The 19748-nt window shown below is 59.7% G+C and overlaps 1 protein-coding gene across 3 annotated transcripts; it reads right to left on the bottom strand.

Moving 5' to 3' along the window:
• Positions 1 to 69: 69 nt before the first annotated feature.
• Positions 70 to 18828, bottom strand: PWWP2B (PWWP domain containing 2B). 3 transcript variants are annotated; one of them, XM_049854759.1, is made up of 3 exons: positions 18661 to 18828; positions 10148 to 11786; positions 70 to 754 (listed from the first exon to the last, which is right to left on the bottom strand). In XM_049854759.1, exons 1-2 carry the CDS (start codon positions 18783 to 18785, stop codon positions 10166 to 10168), a joined length of 1746 nt encoding a protein of 581 aa, XP_049710716.1. In that variant the 5' UTR covers positions 18786 to 18828; the 3' UTR covers positions 70 to 754; positions 10148 to 10165. The 3 variants fall into 3 exon arrangements, with proteins under 3 accessions (XP_049710716.1, XP_049710715.1, XP_049710717.1); XM_049854758.1 differs by having other exon boundaries at positions 70 to 727; XM_049854760.1 differs by lacking the exon at positions 18661 to 18828 and adding an exon at positions 16120 to 16329 and having other exon boundaries at positions 70 to 727.
• Between the last annotated feature and the right edge of the window lie 920 nt (positions 18829 to 19748).

Here is a 19748-nt window from a genome sequence, read left to right as displayed (position 1 = left end):
GTAGCCTCACCAGCTCTGGAGTTTACCCGTCACGGAGCACAGAAAGTGAGGCCTCAGGAGCAGTAAGCGTAAAGCTCCAGCACAGACTTTATTTATCCTCTTTTACATTTAAACAAAGGAAGAGTGGAAGATTTGTTTTCTCTATATTTCTTCCTTTTGGTCTTCAGACCAAAGGGGAAAGGGATGCGCTCTTGCAGACGACAGAGTGTGCTGTTTCCTTTACGTTAATGTTTCAGTCCGTTTTGGAGGGACACCCCCACCCCACATTGGGACTCAGCAGCATCTGGGGGTGGAGCAGCCTCTGGGGCCCAGCTGGACACCCCAGGGACCCAGGCTCTCAGGGGGACGTGGTGGGCAGGGTGGGCGGGCTCCCAGTTGCCCTGGCTTGGGGAGGGAGAATCCAAATGTGATCTGGCTTATGTGCTGCCTGCTGGGGGCACTGAGCCGAGCCGCCAAGTGAGTGCCGAGGGCCCCCCCCCCCCAGCGCCCACATGTGAAGCAGCAGCAGCAGCAGCAGGCGTCACTGATCCTGCTAGTTCACTGAGAGAAAAGCTAAAGTCCGAGTCCCAGGAGGAGATACATTCAGCTGAGAGGAGCTGTGCCTGGCTCACCCTTATCCCCCAGGGGCCTCCTGCTGGGCTGACCTGCCCTGTATGATTTCCACAGTGGCTGATCCCACAGACAGGATGGGGTACAGGCAGGTAGCTGTGCCCTCAGCGTTGGGGACCTGGGAGAAAGCAGAAACAGGCAGTTACTGTGAGGGGGGCCCCACCCAGGTCCCCCAGCACACCTTCCAGGCTTGTGGCTCGTCGGGGACCCCCAACCTACCCCATAGGCCCTGGCCATCTAGGGAGTCTTCTGCCCCTCAGTGCCCCTCATGGGAGGACCATCTAACCCCTGCACTCCAGGCCCCACCTGAGAGGGAGCATAAAGCCCAGTGGTCAGGCCAGGCTATACACGGGTGCCGAGGCCTCTGTTCGGGATTTTTCTGGGACACCCACGGTGGGGCTGGGGGGTGGCTGTGTGCACGTCCCAGGATCACAGCTCAGAGAAACCTCAGGGTGCACTGACACTCCCTCTGTAGGACACACCCTCAGTGCCTGAGTCTGGGGTGGAGCCTGGAGCCCCCTACCAGGGCACCCTGCTGGCACAGGTCATCCCTCAGGGGTATGGGGTAACCCTGCAAATGCTTTCCCAGGCTGATGGAGTCTGAGTCTTCAGCCCTGCTTGTCAATGTTCTCCCCTCCCTCACTGCTCATACAAGCCTGCAACGCCACCCTGGGGGGACAGACCGGGCTGGGGGACAGCAGATCACTTCACCCAGAGTCTCAAGGCCAAGCCTCTCCTCCACAGAAAGCAGTCAGGCCTAGGGGGAGAGCCTCTGAAGCCAACCACCTGGGGAGGCATTGTTCTCAACCAGAACTCTCCACCCAACCAGACATTCCAAGAGCAAGGAGGGCTGAGGGCCAAGAAGACACCACAGGTTCCTGTCACAGCTCTTGGGGGAACCACGCAAACCAGGAGGAGGGAAGAAATGAGACAGGAAACTAGACTGGGTGCTGGAGGCAGGCAGGGAATTTCCAGGATGACAGGAGAGAGTGGAGGACCACAGGCCTAGGGAGCAGAAAGGGAGGGCTCCGAGAAAAAGAGGAGCCGACAGTGTCATGGCTGCTGAGGGTGGCCACTACCCCACGTCTCCATCAGGAGGCAGAGACTCTCTCCTGGACGGCCATGACCAACAGGAGCATCAGAGGGACACTGTGCAGGTCCCAGCTCTCATGACAGCTGGCAGCTTCCATGCTTGCATTCTTGGATGCTCTGAGCAGCCACGGAAGGAAGCAACCAGGAGGCTGCCATGCTGTGAGGAAGCCCAAGCTGCTGTGTGGAGGGTGAGACCTGGCCCCCCAGGAGGGAGAGAAGCCGGTCATTGGGTCGTTCTGGTGCTCGCAGCCAAGGACCAGTCAGTCACTAGAGTAAAGCATTTGGATGCTCCAGCCTGGCCGAGACCAGGTGGTGCTGAAAAACCACCCAGTCCACACACGGAATCCTAAGAAATCATAAATTTGTGTTGTTTTGGGCCACTCTGTTCTGGGGAAGTTTACACAGTAATAGGGAACAGAAACAAATACGTAAAGTGTCTGAGGCACCGAGAGAGAGCCAAGCATGAGTAAGTGGAGAGAAAACTACGCAGAAAAAAATGGGACAAATATCAAGTCTGCAAAAGCAGAGTTGAACAAAAACAAAACACATTCGTTACCATCTTCATGGAAAAGCTGCAGTTAGTAATATAAACATGAGATCTTGATTTTACTGAAACTTATGTTTATGCATATGTATGGCAGGGGACAGGGGATGATAAAATGATAAAATCTTTACCTTCCACAGAAAAACGGTCATAAATAACGTCTAAGTCGAAAAATCAGGGAACAGCAGGGTAAGTGCGTCACATAGGAATATGGAGAGACTGCCTTCATCCCCAGCTCTCCAGGACAAGTGGACTTAAAAACACTGAACACATATAATGTTGATACAAATGAAAATGAGAGCAATGCCATCAGGACCATCTTACTATGATGTGAAATAAGAAGCCAGGCCTTTCCTATTTACATCTAGTAAAACGCAGGAGTCAGGTTGTCTTCACAGGGAAACTCAAGTCCACAGTTTACCCACCTGGTCAGCTGCCAACACTGGGTGGTGGGGGCTGGTTACTTCTGACCAGCCAGAGTGGCCAGCCCCTTCTACATCTCACCTGCCCAGGGGGTGGTGGGGATACCCAGGGACCCACCCAGCACCCATGATGGGAGACAAGAGGTGTTCAGACTGTAGGTAGCAGGAGCGTAAACCTCCCCCATGTCCAACAGGCACTCAGGGCGTGAGCCTGCCCCGCCAGGGGGGTCCACGTAACCCTGGGAGGAGACAGGGCACCAGCTTCCCCAGTCATTCTTGACGTGAGGCTGCACTGGCCCTGGACAGCTAGACATGGTGGACACAGGTGAGTGGCCCCTCCTGGCAGTGTCTCTATGGGTGGGGCTGGCCAGGTCACTACTGTCCGCCAAGACCTGAGGTCCTGGGAAGGATCCTTCCAGAAATGTCCTTCCACCATCAGAAGTTAACTCTAGGGAACCACCCCAGAAAAACAGGACTCAGGACCTCCCGGTCTTGGAAACATGTTCCGTTCCAGGGCCTGGAGTGGGGGTGCTGTGCGGTGCTCCCTGTGGTACCCAGCCGCCCTGCTCCCCCCAGCACTGAGGCAAACAGCTCCAGGCAGGCCATGCTATGTCTGCTGATGTGTGGTTTCCTGGGACAATGTCTGCCCTTTGCAAAGAGAAACACAGACCATGAAACGAAACCTGGGCCTGCTGTCAATGCCAGCCCCTCGGAGACGGCCTTTCCACATACTCCAAGTTGTCTTCCCTCTGGAGCTATCCTGGGACAGGGTGGGCATGCAGCCCAGCCACAGCACTGGCTGTGGGGGTGGTGAGACCCCGCTCACCCACAGTGCACTCAGTACCAGAAGAGGGTGGCCCCGAGTCAGTGTCCGGCTGCAGAGAGGGTGCAATCACTGGGCAGGCAGCCAGGGCCACCACGTGTGGGCAGAGCAGGACAGGGAGGCCTCCACCCCAGAGGACGGCCTGGGCCCTATGCATCTGTGGTAGATGAGATGCTGCACTGCGGGAGGTCCTGCTCCCAAAGGCCAGGCATGTGGCCTGGGTGTGCGACATGGATCCCACAAATCCTTGCAGGTAGGGGCTCCCACACAGCACCCAGAGAGCTGTGCATCGGGATGTGACGTGTCTGAGGTGGTGGCCATCCCTCCGCTGCCCAGCCACCCCTACCCCCAGGAGGGCTGGCTGCCTCCACATGGGCTACAGTCCCCTGGGGGCAAGAGGGAGGGGTTGCAGCAGACATCCCACCCACACGTGCCCACAAGTGGTCTCACCCTAACCCTGGGGCCAGCACCCACCCTTGCCAGAGGGAGGCCGTAACTGGTCCCCGAGAAAGCGCATGTGTGTGTGGTGCAGTGTGACTGTGCACATGTGTGCATGTGCATACGTGTGGTGCAGTAAGTGTGCAAGGTATGTGGGTGTATGCACATGCGTACATCTGGTGTAGTGTGTACATGTATTTACATGCATGTGGTGCAGTGTGAGTGTGCACATTTGCATGGACACACATGCATATGTGCATATCTGGCATAGTGCATAAATGTGTGCACACGTGCATGGATGTGTGTGCATGTATGGGTGTATGTGCATGTGTATCTGGTGCAATGCATACATATGTGTGTGCATGTACACGTGTGTGCATTATCAGTATGTATGCATGTGTCTGGTGTAGTGCATGTGTGTGCACATGTGCATGTGTGTGTATCTGCTGTATCTGCATGCATATCTGGCATAGTGCATACGTGTGTGCAAACATGCATGGATGTGTGTGCATGTATGGGTGTATGTGCATGTACATGTGTGTGCATTATCAGTGCGTGTGCATGTGTCTGGTGTAGTACGTGTGTGCACGTGCACGTGTGTGTATCTGCTGTATCTGCATGCATATCTGGCATAGTGCATACGTGTGTGCACACGTGCGTGGATGTGTGTGCACGTATGGGTGTATGTGCATATGTCTGGTGTAGCACGTGTGTGTGTATGTGCACGTGTGTGTACCTGCTGTATATGCATGCATATCTGGTGTAGTGCATACATGTGTGTGCACGTGCATGGATGTGTGTGCGTTATGAGTGCATGTGCACGCATGGGTATCTGGTGTAGTGCATACGTGTGTGCACGTGCATGCCTGTATGTGCGTGTGTGCACAGGTGGGTCTGTGTGCACGCACAGGAGTACATTCATGCATACTGGTCAATAGGCTGAAGTCAGGAGCCAAAGATCAAGAGAACCTTGCTTCTCCAAGCCCCTAAAGGTGAGCAAAATGAAAATACGAACGAAAATCACACACCAGGCAGAGTCTGGCCCCAGAACCCAGTCGCAGCCCGTGTCCAGGGCAGGCTGCCCACACTGGGCAGGGCCCCCTCTCCAAGCAGCCCTGTGCTTACTGCGGTGCCTCTTCAAAACCTGGATGAGCTGCTAGGAGCTGCTGCCCAGTGAGGTCAGGGGGAGGAGCCACCTGGAGGTCCTACAGCACTCCTAGTGGGAACTCAGTGTTGCTGGCACAAGTGAGGTAACAGCCACCACCTGGTAACTGCTAATCTCACCCTTGTTAACTGGGGTTGGGAAAGGGGTTCCAGTCAAAGGCTACATTGCTTCTCTACAGAGAAAGCAGAGCCCAGGAAAGCTGTCCCTGCCTGTCCCCGTCAACAACGCAGCCCGGCCCCTCCTTAGACAAACACATGGGGAGCTGGAGAGGCCAGTGGAGCACTGGGCCCTTTCCTCAGCAGGACAGATGGAGCACCTAGAGTGTCCACCCAACAGCCTTTGACTCAGCCCCCGGCCCCCAAAGAAATGCCGCTTTCAGACAACCACGGAGGGCAGGAGGCTGGGTCCTCCCTCACTGCCATGGAGCTGCCGGCTGGCCCCGAAGAGCCTGAGCTGAGCGCTCTGAGCCTCTGGACTCTACGAGCACACCCGGCGTCTCAGAAACCTGACGATGAACAGGCACCGTCCCTTCCCTTTCCTGCTGACTGTCCAGGGAGGAAAGTGTTCCCCAGAATAAGACAGAGCCTCTGCGCCACCTCATCTCCCTCCTCCAGTCCAGCCAGCCTGACACCCCACCCTCTTTAATTATGGGTCTGAGGCCCCTGTCCTGGAGCACGGCCAGCCTGACAGCCCCAGAGCCCCACCCCACCAGCAGCCATTGCTGGTGGCTGCTCCGAAGGCTTAATTTTCCTGGGGCTTCCCAGGCAGAACTGCCCAGAGTGTGTGGATCTACATCGAAATAGCCTGGAGGCGGGGGAGGCATGGGGGTGCTATGGACTGTGGCCCCCCCCAAAATGTGATAAGTCCTAATCCCTGTACCTGTAATGTGACCTTGGGAGGGTCTTTCTTTTGTCATCAGTTAAATTAATGAGGTCGCATTGGAGTCAGGTGGGTCCTAGTCCTAGTCCCTCCTGAGTGGCGTCTCATAAAAGCGAGAAGAGACACGGAGACAGTCACACACAGAGGGAAGAGGCCATATGGAGGCATGTCTACAAGCAGGAGTGGAACTTCAAGGATGGCCGACAGCCCTCAGAAACCAGGAGAGAAGCTTGCAGCCTGTCCTCTCTCAGAGCCTCAGAAGGAATCGACACAGCTAGCCGACACCATGAATTTGACTCCTAGCCCCCAGAACACACAGAGAAGCTTGCTCCTGGTCTTTAAGGCCGCCCACTATGGTATTTTGTTAAGGTGGTCCCAGGGACCCAATACCAACGAAGGAAAGTCCCACCCAGGTCCTCCGCCCACCTGAACTCAGGTGCTCCCTGAGGGCTAATAGACTGCCTACCCCAGAGAGCTGCCCAGTCTGCTTGGCTCTGGGTCCATCCAAGAGCGCCAAAGCCCTGAGGGTCAGGAACAAATATTTGGGATGAGGGGGACGAAGTAGGCACTGGAGTCACCCAGCTTTTCTGTGAAGTTAAGGCAGCTGGCAAGGGGTTGGGTCTCAGCCTGGAAGGTATAGGTGGGCGGGGCAGCCAGAGCCCCTCTACCGTGCTAGGAGACACCCCCATTCCAGGCTCCTGATACCCTGGAAGAGCAAGTGAACCCCACCCACGTTTCCTTGGCCCTGTTCTCACTGTGCCCACAGGCACCCACCTCAACCACCCAGCGCTCCAACATGGCCCAGGGACCGGTCGCTGGATCAGGGGGTGGGACAGGGACTGAGTACCACAGCAGGCACAGAATTACAGGCCTTGTTTCCTTCTAGAACAAAATAATTACACATTTCACATAGAACCCAATTTGCTGGAAGCAACTCGGGAAGTCAGCTGAAAACCTTCTTCAGAAACAGGACCTTTTTACCTAAAGTTGGAAGGAAGAGAAAAGCTAGTTGGGGCTTGGTGCTCAAGAATACAGTTCCAGGAGGAAATAATAAGAAAGTCAAGACCTGGAACCCGAGTCACCAGCAAGCACACCCAGATAGCACAGCATTCTGGCCATCTCTCCTGCCAACCCCACCAAATCTCATGCAATTGCCAATATCGAGGCTTCCAGGGTTGGCTTTCCTGATTAATATCTTCATTTTCCCAGGAGAAATAAAAGGTTTTGAAACTGGAAATAGACAGTGATGCTCTGAGGACCCACTCCCAGCCTTCCTCACGTGGCGGCAGATCCTTCTGGAACAGTGTGTCCCTCCATCACTGCACAACCCAGCTGGCTCAGACCAACGAGTGACACAGTGGCCCAAGGCAGGTGAGACTGGGAGGTAGGCCCCTGGCCACCCTGAGCCTCAGTCTTCCATTCTGTAAAATGGGAGGCTTGGAGCAGACTTCTGAGGTGCATGCAGGTGCTAGAACAACACCTGTCATGATGGGTGAGAGGAGGCAGGGGACTGAGGTTACCTTACACGGGAGATTTTACAGACATGCTGAGGGAAGGGTCTGAGATGAGATTATCCTGGATTTTCGGGGAGTGTGGGGAGATGGTGCTCAGTGCTGTCACAAATGCCTAGTTGGCATAGTCCAGGCCAGAGCCTACCACTAGCCACCAGCTGAGTCTGCAGCCAAGACAAGGCAGGGCCGGGGGGTGGGGGGTGGTTGGCCTCTCTTAGGAACAAGACACTGCACAAAGTCCCTTGAAATTAGCTTCCTGCCATGTACCTGCAGGTGGCATTCACACCCCCAAACCTTGAGTAGCTCCTGGCACTGGCTGGGACAGCCGGGACCTGCAGGCCAGCTCCCCACACAGGCCTGCCCAGCCAGGTCCAGGTCCCATCCCAGACTAGGGCCCAGGGGCCATGCCAGATCCCACCTCCAGGAGGCATTCACTTGCTGTGCACCCTAGGACAAACCCAGATCCATCCTTGCCCCGCCCCTTCAGCATCCCACATGACTTCTACAGGTCCCTCCTCCACGGTGGCCCTCCTCCACGGTGGCCCTCTCCACTGAGGGGACTCCCCTGCCCAAGAGAAGCAGGCCCCACCCAGTCCCCCTCTTAAGAGCAAACATCTACAAGACCCCACTGAAGGGGCATCTGGCCCCCTCCAGCCAGCTCTGATGACACGGACAAGACTAAAGACCAGTGCTGAAAGCCCCAGTGCTGTGCCACCCCCAACACCCCCACCCCCTCACCGCCCTCCCCCCCCACCCCCACCCCACACCTGCCCTGAGCCCAGAGCCACGCACTCCTGCTCTGTGCAGGCAAACCCGTTGGGTGAGATTTTCCCCTCTGCTTCCTGATAAACAAAGCCAGCCCTGCAGCCTCCCAGGCCGCACTAGCCCAGCCCCCTGGGTTGTTGTTTGGACCTGATGCCATGGGGTTCACTGCCCCCCCCACCCCTGTTAACTGTCCAACTTCCCCAGAGCCGCCACAACTGGCGCCTGAAGACCTGGAGGTGCATCAGCCGTTTGTTCTCCTAGGAGCAGAGCCCACAGGCCCACGGAGGGGGAGTATAGGGACAGTGCCCAGGCCCCCAAGCCAGCCTCTGGACCAGGCAAAGCAAAGATGGGGTCCTGTGAGCCAGGGTGACACAGAGAAAAGAGGGGAGAGGACACTGGGTGACATGGAACCAGGGGATGGTCCCCTGTGTGGCTGCAGCCCAGTGGTCCTGCCAAGCCAGATCACAGCAGAACTCCGGGGGCCACAAGGCTCCTGGCCGTGCTCTTATCCCTTTCCCCACATCCCCTCCTTTCCCCTTGGTGCCCTCCCTCCTGACAATCATCCCCAAACCTCAACAGAGGCTGGCTGGAGGCAGAGCACCCCCACACCCACTCATACCCACCAGGCACCCTGCCAGCACAAAAGCCCTGAATGGCTGACTGTGCCTGGTTCAGAAGAGAAAATTCACAGGACGGCCACAGGTGTGCGGGCTGGAGGGCCAGGACAGAGCCATAGCCTGGGTGCCAGGAACACATGGTCATCCAAGAGCACCTGGTAGTGACCTGGCTTAGACGGAGGCACCCACTGCACCCCTCCCCTGCTGAGTTCAATGCCATGTGACACAGCAGTGAAGGGACAGACCGCCAGGCACTGCGCAGGACCAGCCAGGTGAGGAGGGGAGGGACTCGGCCCTGCTACAACCCCTCAGAGAGTCAGCCTAACGCACTGGCTGCAGGGTCAACGCAGCTCCTTGGGAGAGAGGCTGGGAGCCAGATGCTGCCCGGGGATAGGCCAGGGCCCTTCCAGCCTGGAGCACATGGCCTCTGCAGGTGTTGCTCCAGGAGCCACTGCACCCGCTGCCTTGACCAGAGAACGTGGCACCAGGAGCCACACCAGGGGCTCAGGACAGGTGTCTGTGGCCCGTGGGGGCTGAGGCCGGGGGGGTTCACCAAGGAAAGCAGAGTCTTTTTCCCTTCATGCCCACACCAAGGCTCTGCAGGGCACAGCTGGAAGCGGAGAGTGGCGGCCGCCCCCACTCAAGTCTTTGGGAAGAGGGGGCGTCTCTCAGCCAGAGGCCTGGAAGCCAACCCCTCTGTTCTCCTTGCCCCAAAATCAGTTGCTCTCAAGTCAACTCCCTCTCATGGTGACCCCACGTGTGTCGCAGTAGAACTGTGCTCCACAGGGTTTTCAACGGCTGATTTTTTCAGAAGTACGTCATCAGACCTTTCTTCCAAAGTGCCTACGGGTGGACTCGAACCTCCAAGCTTTTGGTTAGCAGCCTAGCATGTTCACCGTCTGTAACACCAACTGCACTTTAAAACACATCCATTTCCAAAAAACAACTGAAAACTTTTATGCTTCCTTTGAAAAATGGTGGCAAAAGACAAACTAGCTTTGTTCTTTGGACCAGCAGCCAATGACAGCTGACCTGCTCTAGAACACCACTTTTAAGCTACACAGCTCCAATGACATTGCTGTGGGAAGGACAATTTTCCAGTGGCCCCGCTCAGAGCAGTGAGCCAGATGGCTGGAGCCCTGTGAACAAGCTGAGGGCACCCCTACTCCCCTGGCTCCCCACTGGCCCCTGGGCCACAAGGCAGAGGGCCACCACCATGTAGGCACCCGCTCTGCCACCTCAGCTGGCTTGGGGAAGGGGCCACCCACCTGCACACACTCACCTGGTCTGGGAACCAGAGTTACGTTTCAAACTGGGTCAAGAGCTCCCTGATCTCTGGGGCCACGTGTTTTGCGGCGTTTGCAGCCTCGGTTATAGCTCTCCGATACATCCCCTTCTTCTTACGGTTAAACCTCAGCTTGAAAAATTCAGAGAAGGGGGCCAGTTTCGAAAGAGGCAAGAATGATGTAGTTGGAGAACCAAACCACGAGACTTTCGCTTCTTGCCAAGCAGGCTCCCCGTGCTCCTTCTGGCTAAGGCTGATGTCAAGAATGCGTGCTGGCCACCAGGGGAAACCATGAATCTTACCCCACACGACGTCCCCCACAGCCACAGTCCTGCCGTCCTCAGTCGTGCACGTAGAGACACTGTGTGTGTGCAGCCTCACCGTTAGGGGTGGGACTGTGGGGCGCGCGTCTTTGGAGGAGGAAGGCATAGGTGCACCATCACCAGGTGAGAGCTCACATGTGTCTGCTGATGTCACCTCTGAGCTGGATGACTTGGACTCATCGAGGCTGTCGCTGCTGCACACGGACTCACTCGCGGAATCGGCCTTCCTTGTCGGGTAGTTGGCGAGAAAGGCCAGGCCGTCGCGCCCAGGTTTACCTCGGGGAAACCGCTTGAAGTCGTCCTCTTCGCCAGAGCTTCCAGAAGACATGTCCGCCAGCCTGTCGTGGGAAGAGCCATTCGCAAAGAGCGTGGGGGTGCTGGCTGGGTGGCCATTCAGCACCTCTACCAGCTCGGCCCTGTACACAGGCTCCTGCTCACCGGCCCCTGGGCGGTGTGGCTTCAGGCGGATCTTGGGAGGGGGTGCATCCAGGCCAGGGGGTGCTGGCCGTGTCAGCTTCAGCTTGGGGATAGAGGCTGTGGGTGCACCAGGCTGCCTGTCCCCACCAGCCCTGGGCTCAGCATCTCGTGTCTCTGCGTCCTGGCTGCCCCCAGGTGGCAACTGCGGGGGGCAGAAGGGCTTCAGGGAGCCGTGCACACGGGAGGGGATCTTGACCACCTCGCCGGTGCCCTGGGGTGTACTGTAGGAGATGGTGATGACAGGGCTCCGGGGCACCAGCTCCCCCGGTGGCCGCTCCTCCTCCCTCTTGCCCCTCCTTGCTGGGGCTGCAGTGGCAACGGGGACCTCGTGCCTCCGCGGCTCACGGTCAGGGCCACTGCCCAGCCTCCTGCGTGGTGCTGTTGGGGCGGCTGGCTGGCCGGGGCGGCCCTGCTCCGGGCTCAGCGTGCTCTGGCACTTCTCGCACAGTACCCGGCGCGGCCGCAGGCGGATGGTGCTCAGGATGAGCCGTCCTGGGGCTTGGTTTCGGGACAGGCGCCTCCGAGTCCGCTTGATGGCCCTGGGTGGGGGCTGCGGCACCCACTGGCCATATGTGTGTCTCAGCCAGAGGGGCTGCGGGAAGGGGGCACCTTCAAAGTATGGTGGATAGGGGGGCAGGCTTCCAGTAGGCGGTGGCGGCACCAGTGGCGGGGGCAACTTGGGGGGCCCATCCCCACTGTGGGGAGGCGGGGGGTCCGTCTCCAGCTGTGTTGCCTTTCTGTCCTCCTCGTCAGGGGCCCAGCCATGGTGGCTGCTGGCAGGGGGGTCCGGAGCCTTGGGCAGCAGAGCCGGTGGGGGCAGGCCTGAGAGGCCGGACCTAGGGGTAGGAGACAGAAACCAGAGAATCAGGACGGCAGAGAGCCACCAGCCCTCCCTGCCTCCCTCCGCCCAGCCCAGCCCTCTCCCCGCTGGGTGGAGGGTAGCCCAGAGTGCCTGGCAGGATTTCTGGGCTTCTAGGCAAATGCAAATGACTCTCCTCTTGTGTGTGTGTGTGTGCGTGCGCGCGCGTGCACACACGCAAGCGTCGGGCATCCCGGGCAAATCCCTGCACTTTATATTAGGTGACTAACACCGAGGCCCCCCTCCTTTGACAGAGGCACATGGTGTCCTGCATCTCAGCCCTTGGCAATAAGGGGGGCATGGGGTCACAGCGGGGGGGTTCCTAGGACATCAAATTGGGGCGTGAGGACCTGGGAAGCCCAGAGCATGGAGTCTGCATCAGACACTTGGCCTGACCCAGCAGGTGTGTGCCAGAGGCATTTCCAGAAGACACCCTAGGTCCCATGCCCAGGCCTCTAGCTCACAGGCCCATCCCAAGGAATGGTTCCTGGGGGCTGGGAGGCCCAGGGAGACTCCCAGAGGGGAGTATCAGGCAGGCATCTGCCCCCACCCAGGGCCTGACATGCGTCTGTGTGCCAAGGGTAGGGGCTGCACGTGGCCAGGCCCAGCAAGAACAGAGGTTGGCCTGCGGGTGTGCACCGCTGTGCCCGAAGGCCCAGAATCCTGAGTGGCCCAACACTTTCCAGCACCCCCATGCCCTTGGAGACATTTGGGGAGGGTGCTGTCCATACCACCCACCAGCAGGCCTGCAAGGACCCTCCCTCCTGCCTGGCACCCCCAGGCCTCTTGCCACAGGGGCCTCCAGAGGGGGCTTCAGGCAGGAGGCTGAGACCCCGGAAGCCCCACCAGCCACGGCCCTGCTCCTCAGCACCAGACTTGGGGAGCAGAGACAGGCCCTCACCTGGCCCAGGCTGGCACCAAGGCCACATGATTGGTGGGGAAGGGGTACCAGGAGACAGAGCACCCCCTCTCAGGAGGGGTTCACAGTGCACCAGCACCCCCAGGCCCCCCGGCCCGAGACACATAAGCCAGGTAAAGGCTCCCAGAAACGTGATTACAACCACAGGCCGGTGGCCTCCACTTAAACCACAGGCAGGCTGGAAGCACTGCCGACTTCTGAGGATTTGTCCCCAAAGCAGGCATGCGGCCTACATTCCAGGAGAGGGCTGTCCCCCAGGCCATCCAGCAGTGAGCTCTTCATGCACCAGAAAAACAATCAGGGACACAACGCTGTGTCACAGAATGAGAAACCAGCCCCACTCTACCTGTCTCTTCAATAGCAGGCACCTACGACTCATAGTGAGCGTCTTTTACTTTTTAAGACCGCTTCAGCTAACAGCAGTTATTTTTCAGGCACAAAAATAGACTTTTAACACCATTGATATTTTGGGCTGGATGACTCTTTGCAGGATGCTCAGGAGCAACCCTGGCCCCCGCCCACTAAATGCCAGTGACACCCGTCTCCCAGTTGTGACAACCAAGAATGTCTCCAAACTTTGCCAAATAACACTTTGGGAGTGGGTGGGAGTGGGGGGATGGCCCCCAGTTGAGAACCACTTGGTTTAAAAAACAATGAATTGGATAAGCGGGCTGGAACGGGATTACAAATTTAAAAACACTGTTATGAACAAAAAGTGCCCGTTCTACTTTTGCCGACCAAAAGAAGGCTTCTCGGCAGTGAGAATGTCAGTCCTTGTAGGGGCTGGTGGGGAGGGATGAATGGTGGAGAACAGGCATTTTTAGGGCAGTGAAGCTGTTCGGTGTGATACTGTCATGGTGGACATGTGACATGCATTTGACAAAACCCAAAGGACTGAACAACACAAACAGTGAACCTTCACGTGTGCTGTAGACTTTAGTAACAACGTATCAGTGTTGGTCTATCCGTGGTAACAAGCATGCCACATGGACACAGGGTGTTAATGGGAGGGACAGTGCGCAGGGGGCACACGGGAGCTCTGCACTTCCTGAAGTTTTTCTGTAAACATAAACCTGCCCTAAAAAATATTCTGTTTAAAAAATAGCCAAGTGAAAAAGGTTTAGAATTGTGTACTTTTCTTTTCTAATTTAGTCAGAGAGTAGAAAACTAAAATGGGCTTTTCTGCTTTTTCAATTTCCAAATGAGTTCTCCATTTACTCTATTCCCCAAGACTCTAGGGGGGCTAAGAGGAGCCGACGGCCTCTTAGTGGCCGTCACCTCAGACCTCAGACCAGGAAGGCTGCCAAGGCCGGGGCGCTGCCCCTAGAATGTGGCCAGGCGGGGACATGGGTTGGAGCCTGCCCACCCACTGGCCCACCTGCTGAGGCCTGGGCCTGACCAGAGCCAGAGCGCCATGTGGGGGCCTATACTACCCCACCCTACCCCCTGAGGCACAGGCCAGGACCTAGACTTCCATTCTGGTCCTGGCAGACACAGATTCGGACGGCCTCAGCCTTACCTGGTCCCCTTCATAGCCCTGAGCCACACCGCCGTACCCTATGCCAGCACCGTCCCTGGCCTGGAGAAGCAGGTTTTGCCCCCTGACCCTCTGGGTTGTGGCCTTCTGGGGTGGGGGAGGGGGTCGTCTGCTCCACAGAGACAGCCCTAGACACAGCATGCCCTGTGACCCATGCTGGCACCAGGAGGCTGCCATACTTCTTTCCAGAAGCCAGTGGCCCAGCCCCAGGCCCTCTGTGAGTCTCAGACAGGGAGTGCAGGCAGTTGGGGGCTGAAACCACCCTGTAAGGTATTTATCCTCACATCCATTCACCAACAGGAAAGTGAGGCCAGAGGTCTTGCCCAGGCAAAGTGGCCCTCAGTGTCCATTTCATTTGGCACTCAGACCTCTGACCACTCAGCCTCCTGGGGGGACTTGTTGCCGTCTCACTGGGTGACTCAGCTGTCTCCCAACACATGCAGAGTCCCCAGGGGCCCCGGGCAGAGGGTGTGGTTCTCTCTCTCCCTTGCCAGACCCATGTTTGTCCACCCCTGGGGACAGAGGCCCTGGTCGACTCAGCAGTGCCCCCCAGGAGAGACCTCCAGACCTCAGAAGGCTCTGGGGAGAAGTGTGGCCCTGCCAGACTCAGAGTGGGGGCCCATGTCGCCCCATGCACCTCACTGGGCCCCACAGAGGTGGCCGTAGCCTTGGGGGCAGGCCCAATTCAGGGTGGGAAGAAGGCAAGTGGGAGGGGTCCCAGGATGAGAGATGGGGCCCTCCCAGGGTGGGGCTAGGGCCAGATCCAGCCTCAGGGCCAGAGCACCAGGCTGGACAAGGTCTCTACCCAGAAAGCTGAGGGGACCAGGAAGCAAATCTCAACTCAGGACCAGGGGGTGGGGTGGGGTGCAAGTGCCCCCTCCCCAGGGAAGAGGGGGGAAAGGCTGGGAAAACTGAGGCAGGGATGAGGCTCTATGGGGGGGACAGATCCAAAAGCAAAGACTATTACCCCCTCAAGGGGTTGGGGACTCAGAACCCCCAGGGACACTGAGGCCACTCCTCTGCCCAAGAGAGGCCATGGTGTCCCAGGAAGGGTGGAGGCCCAGGAAGAAGGGGCCACAGACCCAGGTGAGACACGGTGGTGGAGTCTCCTCCACACCCCTGCCTGACCCTCCAGGTGTGCCTACCCCAAGGCCCCGCCCACCCTGGAGGCCTCAACCTGAGCTGGTCAGGCTCCTGCAGCCTCCCAGTCTGCTCATGGGTTCTGCAGACCCAGGTCCTGGAGGCCGCTGGCACCCACCCACACGACAGCCGCCTGCCCTCCCTCCAGCCAGTGATCCCTCTGGGCCCCCCACCCCTCACCGCGTCCTGGAACAGAGACTTCAGGTGTGTCTGCAGCCTAGCCAGTGGGGCATGTTAAGCTCTTTGTGTGGCCCCGTAACAGGCCCGAGTCTAGCCCCCGGCCTGTCCTGCTGGCCACTGCGCACCCCAGGCTGGGCGCTCCCAGGGCAGCCTCGGGCTAGACAGAGGGCAGGCGGGGCCAGCACAGCCCTGCAGGGAAGACAGGGCCTCTGGTAGTCCACCTCTGCTCAGGGGGCTAGGGAACCACAGACAGCAGCGGATGCCCAGGTCGGACACCAGTGCACCTGGCCCAGAGGCCTGGCCTCAAGGGTTTACAAACCGTCATCATCGTCTCAGTCAGCTCAGCCCAACCAGTCCCTCTAAGAGCTCTCTGACATCTCCCCCAGCAACAAGGCCAGCCCCCTTGCCCACTTGCTCAGATGCCACCTCCTCGGAGATGCTCCTGAGACCACCCAAGGTGGCCGGCTCCCTCCCTTGGCATCCACCGACCCCTGTAAGCCCTCCCACCTGCCTTCCATGAGACCAGCCCCTCACCACTTGGCCTCGGTTGTCCTTGGGCACACCATCAAATCACCTAGAACAACATCCACACCATGGGGAGTTGATGGTCATCAGGCTTGGCCAGGCCTAGTCATCTGTATCCACTGCTCTGGAAGGAACCCCTGGGCTCCTGGGCACTGGAAGGCCACTCTCAGCAGTATGTCCAGGACTCAGCCCACTGCCTGGCACACAGCAGGCACTCAAAGAGCAGAGCAAGCAGACACTCAAGAAGCTGAGACACGGACTGGTGGAGGACTCAGGGCTTGGCCATGGCAAGTCGGCTCACATGCCGAGACCTCAGCTCTGACGTCTGCCAACAAGGCGCCAAGGGACTAAAGTCATCTCCCAAACCGGCCCGACGGCAAACACTGGGCCAACTTCCAGCAGAGACCCAGCGTATGTGACCAGGCCCCACGGCATGACAGCTAAGTCCAGCCGGGAGGGAGACACGCAGTGATACTTCCTCCCCATGACCATCGGCCCCATAAAGACTCAGCCCACCCCACATGGAGGCGCTCGGTCCCCCGAGGGAGGTGGGGGGACATGAGATCTAAGCTTTCAGCTGCCCGGTGCCAGCCCGCACCCACGCGGGGACCAGGCCTCCACTGCAGGGCCCTGCTACTGCCACATGTCTGGGGCGAGGCAGGCGCCAGGCACTGCAGTCCCCCAGGCAACAGGAGAAGCAGATCCCAGGGACACCTCCCGCTGCCCAGAACACCCAGGCCTCCAAGGTCCTGCCAGCAAATGGGCTGTCACCCCAGCACTGTCAGCACTGTGACTCCTAACACTGTGGGTGGAGAACCAGGGTCAGGCAGGCAAAAAGGAAGAGGGCAGGTGGCTGCAGGCAGGGGCAGGGAGGGGGCCGTGGAGAACAGGCAGGGCCAGGTTCATCCAGGATTCTCTACAAGGACACAAGGGTCAGTTCCAGAGGCTGAGTAGGCTGCACACACCCCGGCCTCTCCTGGCTCTGTGGGCTGCTCCGGTTACAGTGGAGTGTGGCCACGGCAGGGCTGCCACCCACAAGTGCTACGGCTGCCTGTTCCCACGACAGGAGGAACCCAGCTGGGCCCAGGCCTGCTTCCACCCGCAGAGGGAGTGGGGGATCCCCAGATCAGGCCAGCAGCAATCCTCAGGGAGGGAAGCCCAGTTGGGGGCCCAGAGAGGGCGGGGAGGGAGAGCCTCCAGCCCATGCGGACGCCCCGGCCACAAGTTGGGGGCTCCTCAGCCTTCCTTATCCTGAGTCATAGGGCCTCCCCAGAAAACAGGGAATCCTCTGCTGCAAGTGCCCCCTCCCCAGGGAAGAGCGGCCAGGCAAACTGTACAGGCGGGGCTGGGAGGACAGGCCCGAGCTGCCCTGGCCGAGGGAACAGTTGCCCAACGGGGCTGCCGACCACCCAGAGTAGGCACAGTGAAGCCCGCCTGGTGGAGGCTGAGGCCATGGGTGGATGGATGGGGACCATGGTGCCCCAGTACCAGGTCCTCCACTGTAGTCCCTGAGGGCCACTCTGTTCTGCCAAGTGCCCCCTGTGGTCACTGCCAGAGCAGGGCAGCATCACAGGGGAGGCCATATGTTAAGTCACATGACTTGTGCATAAATGGCTCCTGGCACATCTAACGAAGAGATAATGTCAGCAGGATCATGGACGGGCCTCCCCACCACATCCCCCATGGGGTAGAACCTGGGCACTCGGAGAAGGGGGGGTCCTCTGCCAGGGGGCCATTACTGTGTCCCATTTCAAAATAAAGACCAGCAAGAGGAGGGCCGTTTGTGTGTGATTAATGCCTAATCATTTATCCAGGCGACAGCTCATTCCCACGTGACCGGTATCCAGGAGACTTATCTGCCTCAGGGAGCCATTGCAGCAGCGCACAGGTGTGGAGGGGCGCTGGACGGGTTTCCCCTAACGTGCTGCACTCCCCCCACAGACCGGCTGGCTGTGGCCGCCCCTCTGGTGTAACTTGTCTCCTGGTGCTCCTCAGAGCCACGCTCTTACCCAAACGCTGTTTTCTAGTCCTACGCTGGGCACAACTGCTTGTCTGAATCCAAACCTCAGCCCCGGTCACTTCTCCGAGCCCCGTGGGGGACGTGACTTTAGGCGCCACACTCCCACTTGTGGGCAAGTGACAGGTGAGGTCCAGCGCGCACCTGACCCCCCCCACCCCACAACGGCCACGACACTTCTGAAGACAGCCGAGTTAACAGTGCGTGCGAACAAAGAAAAGTGCGCTAATTGTGGCAGATGTGGGGGAGATAGGTCTCCTGGCGACACGCAGCGGGGCGCCAAGGCTTGCGCCCCTCCACTGAGCCCTAAGGCTCCAACTCGGCACCCCCAGCCACCCCCCCGCCGCGCTCGGCGCGGCCCGGCCCCCCGCACCAGTTCTCCCTCCCCGAAGAGTCGCACCCACTTGGAGAGCCGCTTTCATCACCCCCGCCCCCAGGGGCGGCTGCGCTCTAGCGCCCGGAAACCCGGCGCCTTAGACGCGGAGCTCGGAGCCCGGGAGCGGCCGGCGCCGCGGGGGCCCCGGGCAGCTCACCTGTGCGTGCAGTCCAGCAAGATCCCGGTGAAGCGGCGCTCGCCGCAGCTCCAGGTGACCACCAGTGCGCCGGGGGCCACCAGCTCCACCAGCACCGGCAGCCGGCAGCCGGCGCGCGGCTCCATGCTCCCGCCGCGTCCCGGGCCCGGCGCGGGCTCGGCCTCCGCGCCCCGCCCGCCGCCGCCGGGTCAGCCCCGCGCGTGACGCCGCCGGGCGGCCGGGCTTACGTCACAGCGCTCCGGGCCGGGCCGGCCGCCGGGCGGACGCGGGGCCAGTCTCCAGGCCTGCCGCGCCTAGCCTGCACCCGTTCCCCTGTAAGCCCGCAGCGCAAACGCGGACTCGCGCCCGGCCTGCTTCCAGAACTCCGTTTGCAAATGCACTGCGGAGCCCCCGTCGGGACGGGGAAGGGTCTGCGTTCCACCCTAGGACTGCGCGGGCGGCCAGCTCCGCCCTGTGCGCCTGGGGCAGCCGGCACCAGGGTTGAGGAGGACGACCCCGTCTGAGAGCGAGGAGCCTAGGGTCGGCCGGGGACACCCTCCCCGGCCCTCTGCCCCAGTTCCCTTCCCCCCGGCTCCTTCTCTGGGGCCCCTCTGCACCTCCCTTGTCCTGGGACCTCCTCCACAGCTTCCCCTCCCCTGAGGTCTCCCCTCCGGGTCCCTGCCCCGGGTCCAACGCCCTGGGGTCCAGGGGTGTCGTGGTTCGGCAGCGCCCCCAAGCAGGGCGCCGGCGGCTCCCCGGCACTGCGGGGAGGAAGTCCCCGGGCGCGCGCAGGAAGCCGGTCAGGCCGGGCCGAGGAGACGCGGGGCGTGGAGGGCGGCGCCCGGTTCGGGACCTCCCTGTGGGCCTGGGGTTGGCCAGCACCAGGGCCGGGAAGGGTGATCCCGCTTGAAGTCGCCGGTGAAAGAGCGGGTTGCGTGCGGCCCCGCCAGGGCGCCTCGCGGCCAGTTCACAGGGAAAGAACCGGCTCCCCAGAACGGGGCTCCCCAGGCGCAGCAGCTGCCCGCGGGGGTGGGTGAGCGGGGCGTGGATCCCCACCCTGATCCCCGGCGCCTTGAGCGGAGTAAAAGCTCCCGACTTCCTGAAGCGCT

This window comes from Elephas maximus, chromosome 16 (genome assembly GCF_024166365.1).
Source record: "Elephas maximus indicus isolate mEleMax1 chromosome 16, mEleMax1 primary haplotype, whole genome shotgun sequence".
Taxonomy (NCBI): Eukaryota; Metazoa; Chordata; class Mammalia; order Proboscidea; family Elephantidae; genus Elephas; species Elephas maximus.
Note: the sequence above shows the minus strand (reverse complement) of the source record. Positions and strands in the feature narration are given on the sequence as shown.

Coding starts and splice junctions, on each gene's coding strand:
- PWWP2B (XM_049854759.1), bottom strand. CDS start 18,785: ATGGAGCCGCGCGCCGGCTGCCGGCTGCCGGTGCTGGTGGAGCTGGTG. Junction 11,787..18,660: donor TTGCTGGACTGCACGCACAG/GTGAGCTGCCCG, acceptor TCCTACCCCTAG/GTCCGGCCTCTCAGGCCTGC.